General features: G+C 57.3%; 1 protein-coding gene across 3 annotated transcripts in view; it reads left to right on the plus strand.

Moving 5' to 3' along the window:
* CAMKK1 (calcium/calmodulin dependent protein kinase kinase 1) overlaps positions 1-8365 on the plus strand; it is a 101199-nt gene extending 92834 nt beyond the window's left edge. For 2 of the 3 annotated variants that reach the window (XM_064166728.1, XM_064166726.1), the window contains exons 16-17: positions 1663-1710; positions 3625-8365. In XM_064166728.1, the coding sequence (XP_064022798.1) occupies positions 1663-1710; positions 3625-3697 (121 nt within the window). In that variant the 3' untranslated portion in view covers positions 3698-8365. The remainder of the gene's footprint in view (positions 1-1662; positions 1711-3624) is intronic. The other variant, XM_064166727.1, reaches the window with a different exon arrangement.
* Positions 8366-16565: the final 8200 nt, after the last annotated feature.

Raw genomic sequence — 16565 nt, forward strand, 5'->3', positions numbered from 1 at the left:
TCCAACCTAACCCTCCCCTGGCACAATTTCAGGTCATTACCTCTCCTTTTATCACCTGAGACTAGGGAGCAGAGCCCAACTCCCACCTGGCTCCAGCCTCCTCTCAGGGAGCTGCACAGAGCAATGAGCTCTGCCCTCAGCCTCCTCTTCTCCAGGCTGCACACCCCCAACTCCCTCAGCTGCTCCTCCCCAGCCCTGCTCTCCAGACCCTTCCCCAGCTTTGTTGCCCTTCTCTGGAGCTGCTCCAGCCCCTCAGTGTCCTTCTGGGAATGAGGGCCCTAAACTGAACCCAGGATTTGAGATGCAGCATCAGCAGTCCCAGCCCAGGGGGACAATCCATTCCTTCTGCACAGGATCTCCTAGAAGATGCCAGGAGTCACCCAGCCTTGTTAGGCACAGCATCAGCCACAGAATGCCAGGGGCTGAAGGGACCTCTAAAGCTCATCCAGTCCAACCCTCCTGCCAGAGCAGGGTCACCTGGAGTACATCACACAGGAACACATCCAGGCAGGTCTTGAACACCTACAGAGAGGGAGACTCAGAGGTCCTGCAGGCCATGGGTAGGTTCAAGGCTGCTTCTCATTTCTGCAGTTGCAGAGCATTTTCAAGCCCAGCTCTTCAGCCTCCACAGCTCCCTTCTGGCTCTATGTTCACAGTGCCTGCCCCTGATGGAGCCAGCTCTGGCTTTCCTTCGTTGCCACTGCTCCCTGTCAGAGTCATTGCTGTGTTTCAACAGACTCAGTTTCCTTCCCCATTATGGCTGCTGTTGCTGAGGATGAGCTGTGGTTGGCAGCTCCTGCCTGGGGCCTCACGCTGCAGCCCTCCCAGCCTTCCCAGAGAGAGCTGAAGAGCCATCGCTGCCAGCAGGGACACACATGGAGCCCGGGCACAAGGAAGCCAGGGAGCTCAGGAAGTGGCTGACCCAGATCCTCAGGCACAAAGAGCTTCTCCAGTGCAGCCCAGAGGTGCCCACCTCGTGGGGGCTTGGTGCCCTAGGGTTGGTCAGAAACAGGCTGCAGAGACCCCCCCTGAGGGCAGCCAGGTTTATGGCAGCATCTGCAGCTGGGGTTCCATTGGCCAGATGTTGGCACAGCTGCTTGCCCACTGCCAGGGCCCAGTGTCTGCACCTCCAGTGCCTGGCGATTTTGGACAGGTGCTGCCTGGATGCTGTCAGAACAGAGTCAAACCCAGCCGAAGGCCACAGCAGATTTCTCTGCAGGGACACCTGCAGCTTCTCCCCTTGCCGTGGCAGAGCCATGCCCGAGGTACCTGGCAGCCTGCGCAGGGAGCAAGGCAGCAGCTGTGACAGGAATGCTCTCTAGCGCAGACCAGCACCAGCAGCCCCCCAGCGAGGGGCCCATGCTCCTCTGTCCCTGCCCAGCCACTGCACACCCCACTGCAGGTGCTGGTGATGCCATGGCCGTGGCAAGACACATCCGCCCCCCAGAGATGCTAAACTGCATAGCCCAGGAGGACACAGCATGACAGCAGCAGCCTGCTGGAAGCCATCTGGAGCTTGAGGTTGTACCCAACAACTAGCTGCTGGTGCAGGTGACTCCATGTTCCATGCCACTGGATCCCTGGGGCATCAGTAGAAGCTCCTTTGCTGCTGCCATCACCTCATGATCCCTTTTTTCCTTTGTCTCAATGTTTTGCTCTCAGGGACAGGTTCCTCCTAACCACCTCTGTGCATTTGCATCCATCCTTAAGGTAATTCACTGTCTGTGTGTCCCCTGCTGTGCCACGTGTGCTAGAGACAGCAGCAGCTCCAGCCCTCTTCTGTAGCAGCTGCACTGCTTCCTGCCTGTCACACTCCTCTAGCAGCAGCTGCAGTGCACTGCTTCCTGCCTGTCACACTCCTCTAGCAGCAGCTGCAGTGCACTGCTCCCTGCCTGTCACACTCCTCTAGCAGCAGATGCAGTGCACTGCTCCCTGCCTGTCACACTCCTCTAGCAGCAGATGCAGTGTTGTGCACTGCTCCCTGCCTGTCACGCTCCTCTAGCAGCAGATGCAGTGTTGTGCAGTGCTGCCTGCCTGTCACACTGCTGTCCCTCTGTGCCGTGGTTCCTCTGGGAGGGCTGTGGAAAGCTGCTTGGGTGCAGCGTGAATCTCAGCATGCTTTGGTTGGAAGAGCTCTTCAAGCTGCTGCAGTGCTCCTTTAGCCCCACACCACACCATGGCCCTCAGCATCTCTACACCTCTGAAACCCCTGCACAGGGATGGGGACTCCACCACTGCCCTAGGCAGCCTGGGCCAGGCCTTGTCAACCTTTCTGGGGAAGAAATTGCTCCTCACATCCTAGCTAAACCTGCCCTGGGGCACCTTGAGGCCATTTCCTCTCATTCTGTCACTTGCTACAGGGAAGCAGTGCACAACCCCCACCTGGCTGCAGCCTCCTCTCAGGGAGCTGCAGAGAGCAATGAGCTCTGCCCTCAGCCTCCTCTTCTCCAGGCTGCACACCCCAGCCCCCTCCACTGCTCCTCCCCAGCCCTGCTCTCCAGACCCTTGCCTATCTTTATTGCCCTCCTCTGGACCTGCTCCAGCCCCTCAGTGTCCTTCTGGGAGCGAGTGGCACAAAACTGACCCCAGCGCTCAAGCTGTGGCCTCGGCAGTGCTGAGCACAGGGGCACAATCCCTGTCCTGGTGCTGCTGGCCACACCACTGCTGGTTCCAGGCCAGGATGCTGATGTCCTTCTTGGCCGCCTCGGCACACCCTGGCTCATCTTCAGCCAGCTGCCAACCAGCATCCCCAAGTCCTTTTCTGGCAGGCAGTTTCCAGCCCCAGGCAGGAGCTGCTGCTCACCCCACGCTCACAGAGGGAGCAGCTGCAGGACGTGGGAAAGGCTCAGCTTGGTCCTTTGGCCTCATGTTTGGTGGGTATGAAAGAAATTGCCCTGGAGCCATTTCTGCTCTAGCTGCTCCACCACTCCACCATGCTTCTGCCTCTTCACACTGGGAGGGCTCTGGATAGCCAGAATTGGCCTCTGTGAGCACTCACCTCAGCCAGACATTCACTGGGACACAGCCACTTGGTGGAGCAGGAAGTAATCAGAGCAGCTCATTCTGTTAACCACAAAGCAGCATCCCTTAAAGCAGCTGAGTGGCAAGGCCTGCTCACATCTAGAGCCTAGGTAGGATACATCCTCCAGGCAGGCCTGGGGAGATCTGCAGTGAGGCACAGGGAACCACTCCCACACCTCTGCTGTGGGAGCAGCCCCAGCACTCTGCACGCTGCCTGGCCACGGTTCTTGCTCTGGGGGGAACAGGTGAGCTTGAGCCAGGACATGCTACCTGCTCTGGGCTTGCTGCTGGGTCACAGACTGTGTTGAGTTGGAAGGGACCTCAAAGCTCATCCAGCTCCAACCCCCTGCCATGGGCAGGGACAGTTCCCACCAGCACAGCTTGCTCAAGGCCTCATCCAACCTGGCCTTGAACCCCTCCATGGAGGGGGCAGCCACAGCCTCCCTGGGCAGCCTGTGCCAGTCTCTCCCACCTTCACCGTGAAGATTTTCTACCTTCACAGTGATGTGCTGCTGGGTTGCTGGTAGAAGCCCTCATCCTCCTCTTTCTTCCTTGCCTTGCTGGGTGGTCTCTAACCTCTTTATTTCCTTGCTCTTCATGTAGAAAAGAGGAGAGCAGAGAAGGAGGCTGCGACCTGGAGCTGCCGGACGTCAGTGAGGACGAAGCCACATCCTGAGGCCGTGGGGCTGCTGCTGTACTACCCATCGTGGTGTTGTCTAGCACACATCTGCCCTCATCACCACATCCAGGGCCTGCAAAGCAGAGGAAAAAGAAAAACCACCAAAAAGGACCAGCCCAGGAGAGCAGAATGGAGGAGCCAAGCAGCAGGAAGGAAAGGAGCAGGTCCTCTGCTGGCTCAGCCCTGCCTGCTCTCTCTCCTGCAAGGTCTCAGTGTGCTTCTCCCTCTGTGCCTTGCTCTCCACTCATGCTTCACAACTGGGCTTCGTGGGTGGGTGTCTGGCCCATCAGCACGGTTTGATCTGGAAGGCAGTGAATCAAACCTGCTCTCCTGGGTCATTTTCTCCAGAGATTTTTTCCTTGCTTTTTTGCATCCTGGGTTGGGCACCAGGTAACCCCAGATGGCATCAGAGCCAGGATTTGGGGCACAATTAGCACAGGGCTAAAGCTCTCCTGCACATCAGGACACAGTCCTGCTCCTGGTGGAGCTGGTGGCAAAGTGTCTGAGGCTGTCAGTGGGACGAGGAGCTCCTGCTGCTGGGGTGACCACTGGCACCCATCTTTGCTTCTCTTTTTTCTCCCCTCCTCTTGCCTCACAGTTGTGCCTGGGGTTGGTCCTGCTGCCACTGGCTGCAGTCAGGGCAGTGTGGGGACAAATCCCACAGTGTTCCCTGTCACTTGCACTCAGCCTCTGAACCTCAGGGGGCCCAGGAGCACTGGGATGTGCATGGCAAAGCTTAGAGCACTCAGGACATCTGCTGACCAGCTGGGGCTGTCCTCAGAGAGCTGGGCTTGGGCTCCAGCAGCTGCACTCAGCCCTGCACACAGGGGTGTGGGTCTCAAAGCTGAGGAGAAGTGGCAGGTTTGGGGGTTATTTTCTTTAGGGGTCCTGTCCTTCCCCTCACTCATCTCCTAGTTCCTTTGCAATTATGTCCCTGCTGCTTTTTAAGCTTTAATTTCCTCATCTTCTAAACAGGAAGAGGAAACTCTTAATGTCAGGGGTGCTGGAGGCCTGGAGCAGGCTGCCCAGAGAGGCTGTGGAGTGTCCTTGTGTGGAGAGCTTCCAGCCCCCCTGGGCATTGTGCTCCTGAGCAAGCTGCTATGGGTGCCCTCCTGGAGCAGGGGGTTGGACTGGGTGATCCCCAGAGGTCCCCTTCTGCCCCACACTGTGCTGGGATTCTGTGATAAATGACCCAGAATGGGAGAGGTCCATAGGATGGAAAATATTAGTAGAGGGCTTTAGCCTAAGGAAGGCTACAGGACACAGTGAAGTCAGCTCCAGATCTTCTGCTGCCTTTGAAGGCTTTCATCTTTCCCTTTATTTTCAGAGTGTAACCTTCATGCACATACTGATGCTGGGGTTCATGCATAGGTTGCTTCTCAACTCATCTGACAACAGGCAAGAGGTTGCCTGCACAAAGGCCAAGGTGCCTGCAGGGGTGTGGGACTTCACTGCTGCACTCAGAGGTTCTGCACAGTGAGGATGATGAGGCACTGGCACAGGATGCTCAGGGATGTGGTTGAGACCCCATCCCCAGAGACATTCAAGGTCAGGCTTGATGTCAGCCTGGGCAGCCTGCTCTGGAGGTGTCCCTGCTGCCTGCAGGGAGTTGGACAGGGTGACCTCGGAGGGTCCCTTCCAGCCCAGTGCAGTCTGTGAGAGTCAGTCGCAGTGGCACCAACCCACCAAGCACACCAGAGCTTCCCCTGCAGCTTCATGGGCTCTCAGCCTGCCCCTGGCAAGCCAAGGGGACTGGAGTCTCAGTCTGCAGCACTGCAATCAAGGACACCATCACCTCTGGCTGCAGTTGGTCATCTTGCAGTTGGTCAGGCTGATCCTGAGGGCCTGGCACTTTGTTGCCTCAGGTTTGAGCAAGGGGACAGCTGTCCGAGGGTTGCACTGGTGCTCCCCCTCTGACTGCAGCCTACCTTGGCACTTCCCAGCGTTTTCATAGCTGGGCTTTGCTGCTGGGGCCTTCTGCTGCCCATCTCTGCCCTGAGACCTCCCCTTGCTGTCTTGGTGGGATGCCCAGGAGTGGTCTCCAGCCCCACAAGTCACCTGGACACATTAGCAAATTGGGTAATAATATTGTGGTTAATTAATTTTGAGGAGACCTTTAATTATCAAAGGCAAAAGCATTGGATCCTGGTGACTGCTCTGGGCTTGTGCTCTGCACTGCTCATATCCAGGATGTAAGTCCTGCCTGTGTCTGTGTCTCACCAGCTGTGTGCTTAGCATCCCCTGAGGCCATGGGGTCCACAACCAGTCCCATGGGCGGGCACCTGAGCCTGTGCTTGGACCCTGCTGCCCTGTAGTGAAGGTTGAAGCACCCAGTGAAAAGGAGTGAAAGTGGAAATGGGACTTCAGGAGGCCTTTGGACACTGTGTCCCATAGCATCCTCCTAGGGAAGCTCAGGAAAAGTAAGATGAGTAGGCAGTGCTGGGTTGAACTGCATGGAGGACAGAGCTCAGGGGATTGTGATCAGCAGTGCAGAGTCCAGCTGGAGGCCTCTAGCTCATGGTGTGCCCCAGGGGTCAGGACTGGGTTCAGTCTTGTTCAACATCTCCATCAGTGACCTGGATGAAGGGATGCAGTGGAGCCTCAGGCAGTCTGCTGCTGGTCCCAAACTGGGGGCAGTGCTGACACCCCTCAGGCTGTGCTGCATTCAGCCAGACCTGGGCAGGCTGCAGAGCTGGGCAGAAGGAACCTCATGAAGGTCACCAAAGGGCAAGAGCCTCCTGGCCCTGGGCAGGAACAACCTCCTGCAGCAGAACAGCTGAGAGGGGACCTGTTGGGAAGCAGCTGTGTGGAGGAGGTCAGAAGCAGTTGCAGGTTGGGTGTGGAAAAGCAGTGCTTGTGCAGGTCCACATCTGAAGGGAGCCTGGTAAGGGGAGGAGGTAGCTGCAGCTTGCTGAAGGGACTCCCAGGATGGGGTTTGATTGCTTAGTTACTGCCAGGGAGGAGCTGGTGGCAGGAATTTTATGTTCTTTCAGCACAGCTCCACAGTCTGAAGCCATCAGCAGTGCTGTGGCAGGGGCTGAAGGAGGTTTTTCTCCAGCTCTGAGGTTTGTGGCCAGAGAAGTTCATTTTGCTCTCTCCAGATTGCTGCTTTCTCCCTCACAGCTCCTCTCTCTGGATGTGTTCAAGGCCAGGCTGGGTGAGGCCTTGAGCAGCCTGGGCTGGTGGGAGGTGTCCTCGCCTGTGGTAGGGGGTTTGAAATCGCTGAGCTTTAACCAACTCATTCTGTGATTCTCTATCTCAATGATCTTGGCCGTGGAGCTTTGTCCTGCCAGCCCAGGGGCTTCATCCCAGCCCTGCAGAGCTGCAACCTCTTTCTAAGGGTTGCAGTGCCCTCATTCTTGCTCAGAGCTCCACATCCCCCACCCACTGCAGCAACCAACATCCCATAGCTGGTGCTTGGTGCTTTCTTAGCCCAGGCAGCAGAGGCAGGTGTGTGAGATGCTGTTGGATGATCGAGGTCATGCCTTGGTGCAGCTGCTGCAGGAGCTCCAGAAACCAGCACAGCAAGGACTGTGCTCTCCCCACTGCTGCTGTGTGTGTTTAAAAGGATCATTTATGGTCTTGGACACCTTCATCACTGATGTTTATGGTGGGACTCAATGATCTTAAGTCTTTTCCAACCTGAATGCTTCTGTGGTGTCCAGACATGGAGCCCACCCTCTCTGTTCTGGCTGCTCAGTGTTGCTGCTCTGCTGCAGTCAAAGATGGTCCTTCCTGTGGCCAGGCAGCCTCAGCTCTGTGTTGGGTGGTGGCAGGAGAGGCGAGGTCCTGCCTGCTGCCAGGGGTTGGGAGCTCCATAAAGTGGAAGCATTTCCAAAGGAGGCTGTGCTGCAGTGCCTGCCCAGGGTTCTGCTGAGAGTGTGAGCACTGCCTGGGGCCAGCAGGACTGCTGAGGCCAGGAAGCAGGCAGTGAGCTTCTGTGTGTGTCTCACTGAGCCTGGATCCCAAACTTTTCCAGGGAGATGGTGGAGTCCCCTTCCCTGGAGGTGCTCCAGAGCTGTGTGGCCATGGCACTTGGGGCCGTGGTGGTGCTGGGTCGATGGCTGGGCTGGCTCAGCCTGGAAGCCTTCTGTGATTCTGTGCCACGTTGGCAGGGTTTGCTGAGCCCTGGGCTGCCTTTGCTGGCCCACAGCCTCCTACGGAAGGCTGTGTTCTGATCAGCTCCCTCCCAGCCTGGATGAACCTGGATTATTCCATGGCTCTGACGCTCTGATCACAGCCTCCCATGGGATCAGGGAAGGAAAGGCGCTCAGGAGCTGCCTCTCCGCTGGCCTGCCCTGGTGCCAGGTATGCTCAGAGTGGCTGTTGGAGCCCAGGCCCTCAGCTGGTTACCAGAAGCCACAGGAGCATTCCAAAGCCCCAGAGGACCTCAGCTGTGGGTGGTGAGGATGGAGCTGGCTGCTCCGTGCTGTCCTTTCGCTGCTCTCTCTGCCTCTCCTGCTGTGTCTGCCTCTCCTGTTCTCCTCGGTGTCCCACTCCGCCCCTGTCCGTGCTCTGCTGTGCCCCCGGCGTGGTGGATCTGCACTCAGTACTGTAATGGCAGGGCTGTTACACTGTAAATACTGTACCATGAAGAGAGAGGCTATTTTTGGCATGCTTTTGTACTGCAGAACTGAGGATGACAATAAAGCCACAGAGCCCACAGTGGTGTGAGCGCTTCCCGACAGTGCTGCGCTGCCTCTGCTGCCCGCAGCACCGCGGCACAGTGCCTGGACACTGCCCCGCAGCGAGGGACCCGGAGCCGCTGCTGGCAGTGGCTGAAGATGAGCCAGGGTGTGCCCAGGGGGCCAGGAAGGGCACCGGCAGCCTGGCCTGCATCAGCAATGGTGTGGCCAGCAGCAGCAGGGCAGAGATGGTCACCCTGGAGTCAGTAGTGGCTGCACCTAAAATCTTGGGCTCGCCTTTGGGCCTCTCCTTCCAAGGACACTGAGGGGCTGGAGCAGGGCCAGAGAAGGGCAACTGTGAGAGAAAGTCACGCCCAGAGCCACGCCACGACCACCGGTGCCCTCTGTGCCGGGCTCGGGCGTGCGCGGCTGCCTGCTGCGGGACTGCCTGCTGCGGGGCTGCCTGCTGCGGGGCTGCCTGCTGCGGGACTGCCTGCTGCGGAGCTGCCTGCTGCGGAGCTGCCTGCTGCGGGGCTGCCTGCTGCGGGGCTGCCTGCGGCGGAGATGCCTGCTGCGGGACTGCCTGCTGCGGGGCTGCCTGCTGCAGGACTGCCTGCTGCGGAGATGCCTGCTGCGGGGCTGCCTGCTGCGGAGATGCCTGCTGTGGAGCTGCCTGCTGCGGAGATGCCTGCTGCGGGGCTGCCTGCTGCAGGGCTGCCTGCGGCGGAGATGCCTGCTGCGGGACTGCCTGCTGCGGGGCTGCCTGCTGCGGGACTGCCTGCTGCGGAGCTGCCTGCTGCGGGACTGCCTGCGGCGGAGCTGCCTGCTGCGGGACTGCCTGCTGCGGGGCTGCCTGCTGCGGGACTGCCTGCTGCAGAGATGCCTGCTGCGGGACTGCCTGCTGCGGGACTGCCTGCTGCGGGGCTGCCTGCTGCGGGGCTGCCTGCTGCGGAGATGCCTGCTGTGGAGCTGCCTGCTGCGGAGATGCCTGCTGCGGGGCTGCCTGCTGCAGGGCTGCCTGCGGCGGAGATGCCTGCTGCGGGACTGCCTGCTGCGGGGCTGCCTGCTGCGGGACTGCCTGCTGCGGAGCTGCCTGCTGCGGGACTGCCTGCGGCGGAGCTGCCTGCTGCGGGACTGCCTGCTGCGGGGCTGCCTGCTGCGGGACTGCCTGCTGCAGAGATGCCTGCTGCGGGACTGCCTGCTGCGGGACTGCCTGCTGCGGAGCTGCCTGCTGCGGGGCTGCCTGCTGCGGAGCTGCCTGCTGTGGAGCTGCCTGCTGCGGGGCTGCCTGCTGCGGGACTGCCTGCTGCGGGACTGCCTGCTGCGGGTCTGCCTGCGGCGGGGCTGACTGCTGTGGGGCTGCCTGCGGCGGGGCTGCCTGCTGCGGGACTGCCTGCTGCGGGACTGCCTGCTGCGGGTCTGCCTGCGGCGGGGCTGACTGCTGTGGGGCTGCCTGCGGCGGGGCTGCCTGCTGCGTGGCTGCCTGCGGCGGGGCTGCCTGCTGCGGGACTGCCTGCTGCGGGGCTGCCTGCGGTGGGGCTGCCTGCGGTGGGGCTGCCTGCTGCGGGACTGCCTGCTGCGGGGCTGCCTGCTGCAGGGCTGCCTGCTGGGCTGGACCTGTGCAGCGGCAGGAAGGAAGTGCAGCGGGTAAGGGGCAGGCTCAGGCTGCAGATGGGGATGAGGACTTGCTAAGGCATAAAAACTTCATCTGTGCTCATCCCAGAACCCAGCATAGTGAGGTTGGAAGGGACCTCTGGGGATCATCCAGTCCAACCCCTGCTCAAGCAGGGCACCCACAGCACAATGCCCAGGAGCAAACCAGGGGGGCTGGAAGCTCTCCACACAAGGACACTCCACAGCCTCTCTGGGCAGCCTGCTCCAGGCCTCCAGCACCCTCACAACAAACAACTTGCTCCTCCTCTGCACATCCAATCTCCTGGGCTCCACTTTGTGCCCCTTGTTGCCCCTTGTTCTGTCCCTGGGCACCACTGACAAGAGTCTGGCCACAGGCTTTTGCCCCCCACCGCTCCTTTAGCTCTTGCTGAGCATTGCTCAGATGCCCTCTGGGGCTGCTCTTCTGCAGGCTCTCAGCCCCAGGGCTCTCAGCCTCTGCTCCTCCCAGAGCTGCTCCAGGCGCCTCAGCAGCTTTGCAGCCTCCCCTGGGCTCTTTGCAGCAGTTCCCTGGCTCTCTGCAGCTGGGAGCCCAGAGCTGGACCCAGCACTGTAGATGTGGCCTGATTAGGGCAGAGTAGAGGTGGAGGAGGAATTCCCTTGCCCTGCTGGCCACTGTTCCTACTGCACCCTCAAGACACTATTTGCCTTCTCGGCCACAAGGACACACTGCTGGCTTGTTGGGCACTTGTCATCCCCCAGCACCCTGAGCCCCTCTTACCAGGCCACCCACTCTCATCCCAGTCAGTACCCCAGCACTGTGTTGGGGAGCAAATACAATATTGACTACCACATCGTTGCTGTTCTATGAGGCTGTGGTGTCCTGCTCCTATCTCATATCACTGCCACCATCCTGCATCTAGCCTCAGGACATGGTTTGTGCTGTGTCCCAGGATAGAAAATGTCCCTAGCTGCCCCCATCCTGTTTGGAAAGGGTTTTTTTTCTGTGCATAGTCATTTGAAGATCTTGCAAGATACTCGAGCTGGGGGCTGAGCCAGGTGATGCTGGGTCCAGTTCTGGGCTCCCTGGTTCAAGGACAGGGACATGTTGGAGAGGGCACAGCAAAGGGCTGTGAAGATGCTGAGAGGACTGGAACAGTTCTCATGAGGAGAGACTGAGAGAGTTGGGGTTTTCAGTCTGGAAAAGAGAAGGCTGAGAGGGATCTCATCAGTGCTGATCAATACTTCAAGTGTGGGTGTCAGGAGGGTGGGGTCAGGCTTTGTTCAGTGGTGCCCAGTGACAGGGCAAGGAGCAGTGGGCACAACATGGAACGTAAGTTCCACCTAAACATGAGGAGGAACTACACCAATCTAAGGGTGCTGGAGGCCTGGAGCAGGCTGCCCAGAGAGGTTCTGGGGTCTCCATCTCTGGAGACATTCCAAACCTGCCTGAACATGTTCCTGTGTGAGCTGGCCTGGGTGACCCTGCTGCAGCAGAGGGGCTGCCCTCAGCCATCTCCAGAGGTCCCTTCCAATCCCTGCCATTCTGAGGTGCTGTGACTGGCTCAGAAGCTGCTCCCCCTCCTTTTCTCCTCAGTGGGCTGCCTTTTAGATTGGATTCCTTGAGTAGGAAATGAGCACTATAGTGCTTATTACAATATCCATTCAGGGGTGGCTTCTGCTGCAGCCTTCCACCAAACAGTAATTATTAGCAATTAAGGTATCAGGAGGCAGTAATGCTCTGAGCTGTGTAAGTAATAACAGCCCAGGAGGGACAACTGAGGCAAAGCAGCAGCAGAATTTCCTTTCTCCAAGGAAATGAGAGGAGAGAAAATCCCCAGAAGCTGGCATGCAGGAGCAGTGCCCAGGCAGTGGGGGTGTTGGGCAGGGAAGCTGCTGAGGGAAAGGCAACAAAAATAATCAGAGCTGCTGGCGGGTGTAGAGGCACCAAGCAGAGGGGCTTGGGTGAAGGATCACTGGGTCCAAACTAGAGCAGCACCACGTGGCAGGATCCACGTGGGGAAGTGAGCTCCCATAATGTCCTGCCTTGATATTATTTCTCTTGGTTTGTCTGCTTAATGATTTCTCTTTTTCAGGCTGAAATGGTGGTTTCCACCCAAAGAGGGGAAGATGTTTCTGCTGGGTCTGATGTGTGCCCCTGCATGCAACAGGTTTGGGTTCTGGTAAGCTGTTTCTGCCCAGGCTTTGGGCACAGAGCAGCTATAAATAGGTGATGGGTTTAAGGCAGAAGCCTGAGGGGTTATCTGCAGCTAAAGGGGACTTAAACCAACCTGAGTAACCTTTCAGCATGTAGAGGTTGGCCTAGAGAGCCACAACTGCCACTTGTGGTTGGTAGGATGGGTGTGGGGCTAGGATGGGTGTGAGGCCAGCAGGAATGGCCAGGGAAGCACCCAGAGCTGAGCTGTGCTGTGGTTCTTCCTGTGCCTGGTGAAGGGGGAGGCATCAACCCCACATCTCCTTCTGGGGAGGAACAACCTCCTGCACCAGCAAAGAGGAGCTGGAAAGCAGCTCCACAGGCAGGGACCCAGAAGTGCTGATTAACCATCAGCCAACAATGTGCCCTCGTGGACAGGAAGGCAAATGGTGTCCTGGGGAACGTGAAGAAGAGTGTGGGCAGCAGGGGAAGGGCAGCCAGGCTCTGGTCACTAGTGCAAGGGTTACTGTCCCGGGTTAGGGTGGATCCTCCCCCGGTAAACTCACTACAAACATGGATTTTTGGAAAGTCAGAGACAAATGAAATTGCCTTTCTTACAGTTGAACAGTATAAGGAGAGTAAAGCACTGCAGAAGTATAATAACCTTAAGGAAGATGGGGAAGCAGCGACGAAGCAGCAGCAGCCAAAACAGTGGCAGGGGAAGATAGCAGCAAGGGGGGAAGGTCCAAGCTGTGCTTCCAGACATAAAGTTCTTGATGCTCCAATGAGATTATATTAACTCATCCACCTTTGCCATTATATGGCCTGTCCCTACAATGTTCACCTCTCCATCTAGCTCAAATGGCTACAGGTACGAACTGGCACCCAGGAGGTTCCACCTGAAGAGGAGGAGCAAGTTGTTTGTTGTGAGGGTGCTGGAGGCCTGGAGCAGGCTGCTCAGAGAGGCTGTGGAGTGTCCTTGTGTGGAGAGCTTCCAAAGCCCCCTGGGCATTGTGCTGCTGGGCAAGCTGCTGTGGGTGCCCTGCTGGAGCAGGGGTTGGGCTGGGTGATCTCCAGGGGTCCCTTCCAGCCCCTACCATGGTGGGATTCTGAAAAGACACAGCCCCAGCCAGAGTAATGCATTACAAACTTCATCTTTGATTGTGGAGCACATTGCTCCTCCCCAGGCTGCAGCCTCTGTTGTGGAGGGGATATTCTCAGTGCCTGCACCTATTTGGCAGAGGGGAGAAATTAATTGGGGTGAGATAATTTTATATCAAAATATAGATTTATTAAACTCAATATTCTGGACTCTGCCACCCCCAACCACTGTATATTAACATCAAAGGATTCATTACACGGTTGTGAAAACAGTCTAGGATAAATTATGTACAGGAACTTATTAATAACTAGCAAACATTCAAACTACAAACAGAGAGAGGAGTTTGCCCACGGCTTAATGCCGCTTGGGGTCTGTACACTATTTGCCCAGCAGAGCGGGCTGAAAACTCTTTCTGGCTACTTATATTACCGAGGTATTAAAGCTTTTACTCACAACTCATTAATCAGTGATCACCCCCCCGGGGCTATGTCAGCCTATGCCAGTGTCAAAACTTCAGGAGATCTCTGCCCGTGGACCTCGAGGCTGGAATCCTCTCGGCTTGAGGGGAAAGGAGGAATCTTCCCAGTTTCTGGGGAAATAGTGGTCTCTGATCTTTTCTCCTGGCGAGGGATGCACTCTCTGCCTTGGTGCTGCTGGCTTCTTCTGGATGCTGTGTCCAGGGATTCTGAGCTGGCAGGATCTCAGGTGTAGGAGGAGAATATTGTGCTGTCTCTGGCATGGTTCTCATGGCTGGCAGGCCAATCGTGTGTGCAGACAATCCAGAGTCTGCTTCCTGGTTATCTCAGCGGCAGTGGCACTTACCAGGCAGTGATAGGCAGCAGGCATGCAGGTGTGCATGGCTGCTGGGAGTCTGAGCTCCGTAGGTAAAGGCAGTGCAGGATCTGGTCCTGCTAACACAGTGGTGTGCAGATGTGCACAGCTGGCTGGAGACTATAGGCTCCTCATATATATATATATATATGCAGGCTTAAGTGTGCTCTGCATCTAAGGTATGCAGACAGGTGAGCTGCGAGTGAGTCAAAGCATGAGGGTCTGAGCCTCTGAGCATCAGAGCTATGCAGTGGAGTCCGAGAGGGGGGGTCTGAGCGGCTGAGCAGGTTGTGTACCTGTGCACCCCTATTTATGGACTGTGGGCCGAGATGAATGGTCCCTTTGGCCACTAGAATGACCAATCAGGTTGGCAGTCAGCCAAACCTTACCATAATAGGCAAAAGGCACTTGACTGGACTGTCCCAAATATGGGGATCACATGGGCTTACCCCATGGAGACACGAGCTGGGTGTGTGTGGGCTTACACAACCTGTTTACAACCAGGGGTCCTGGCAGAAAAACATGTCCAGGCAAGGCAAGGCATAAACAAGCCTGTTTTCAGGCCTACAGGCCCTCCACGACAGCCTCCCAGGCTGCCTTCAGCACAGGCTGTGTGCTCAGGCTCCCTCTTTCCCAAGGCTTCATTCAGGGGAAGAAACAGAAGATCTGTGAAAGTGCCAAACACCTCCACCTCCTTCTCCTGCAGCAAGAAGAAAGCCATCAACTCTGCTCTTGTCTAAAGCAGTTCCCAGGAAGGTTGGGCAAACACAGACATGAGCCATCAGCACCTGGGCCCTGACTGACTTTCTTCACCTGGGTAAAGCGATGTAGTGCCACTGGTGCCAGCTGAATGCCCCTTTGGTGCCCCATTTGCTTCCACATGGGGGCTGGGGTGCAGAGGGAGGCAGCAGCAGGGCTACTCCATAAAGCCTACCGAGGCACTCAGCATGTGATGTGCAAACACATTAGTGAGGAGCTGCTGGTGCACAGCAACCAGGGCAGCTGGCACCACCTGTGTGCCTCACTGCCCAGCTGCTTCCCTGCCTGGTCAGAAATCACAGAATGGGTTGGGTTGGAAGGGACCTGAAAGCTCATTCTGTTCCAATATCCCCTGCCATGGGGAGAAACACCTCCCACCAGCACAGGTTGCCCAAGGCTTCATCCAGCCTGGCTCTCAGCACCTCCAGGGACGAGGCATCCATATCCTCCCTTGACAACCCGTGCCAGTGTCTCACTACTCTCAGAATAAAGAACTTCTTCCTAATGTCCAACCTAAATCTGCCCTGCTCTAGTTTCAAACCATTGCCCCTCACGCTGACACCACAGGTCCTGGTACAAAGTCCCTCCCCAGCTCTCCTGGAACCCCTTCAGGCACTGGAAGGCAGCTCTAAGGTCTCCCTGGAGCCTTCTCTTCTCCAGGCTGAGCAGCCCCAACTCTCCCAGCCTATCCTGGCAGGAGATGTTCTGCAGCCTCTGATCATCTTCTTGGCCTCTCTGTTTCTTCTGGCGGGGCAGGTTTCAAGGGCTCTCATGGGAAATGGAATGCTCCTGCTTAGTCTGGACCAGTCAAAATCCCAGTGGGAGGAAATGCTCTGGTGTAACAGTTTTTACTATTATGGTGTTGCCAGTTACTGCCCTGCTGGTAACTTCGGCCCTGCTGTAGATGAGCCTGGAGATGTTCCTGAAGGTGCTCCAGGACTGAGTTGCTGTGCCACTTGGGGCCAGGGTGGTGCTGGGCTGGTGGTTGGACTGGGTGATCTCAGAGGCTTTTCTAGACAATTCTGTGATTGCATGAGATGGGTGAGGACTGAACAACCTAAAGGCCTGTATTTTGCTGCCTTTTCCCCCAAATCCTCTGCTGAGGTGTCCAGGCTTGGGACAGGCCTCTGCAGGTGCTGCCCCTGCCGCCCTCATGCACACCTCCAACAATTATCTCATGACTTGGAGCACCAGGGAGGAGAACTTGTCTGGAGCCAGAGCTGCTCAAGGCTCTCAGCCAATAAACTGTCAAGTGGATCCTTGCTGCTTAGTCCTTTGTGGGAGCCTCTGGGCTGGAAGCAGCTGGGGACAGGCAGAGGTGAGGAAAGCAAGTCCCTAGGGAGCAGCACTACTGCAAGCTTCTCCCACCAGTCTCTGGAGCTGCTGGGAGCAGGACTGTGAGCTCAGGGTCTGCTTTGGGGTGCAGCTTTGGAACATGGGAAGCAAAGAACAGGGCTGAGGGGCAGCTGAGGGACCTGGGCTTGTTCAGCCTGGAGAGGAGAAGGCTGAGGGGAGATGACTTGGCTCTCTACACCAACCTGAGAGGAGGCTGGAGCCAGGCAGGGGTTGGTCTCTTCTTGCAGTAAGAAGTGATAGCACAAGAGGAAAGAGCCTCAGGTTGCCCCAGGGCAGTTTTAGGTCGGATAATAGGAAGAAACTTCTCCACTGAAAGGGTTCTCATAGCCTGGCACAGGCTGACCAGGGAGGTGGCTGATTCCCCATCCCTGGAGAAGTTTCAAAGAGGCAGAGATAGGGTGCTGAGGGACATAGCTTAGCACCAGC

Source organism: Pogoniulus pusillus, chromosome 27 (genome assembly GCF_015220805.1).
Source record: "Pogoniulus pusillus isolate bPogPus1 chromosome 27, bPogPus1.pri, whole genome shotgun sequence".
Lineage (NCBI taxonomy): Eukaryota > Metazoa > Chordata > Aves > Piciformes > Lybiidae > Pogoniulus > Pogoniulus pusillus.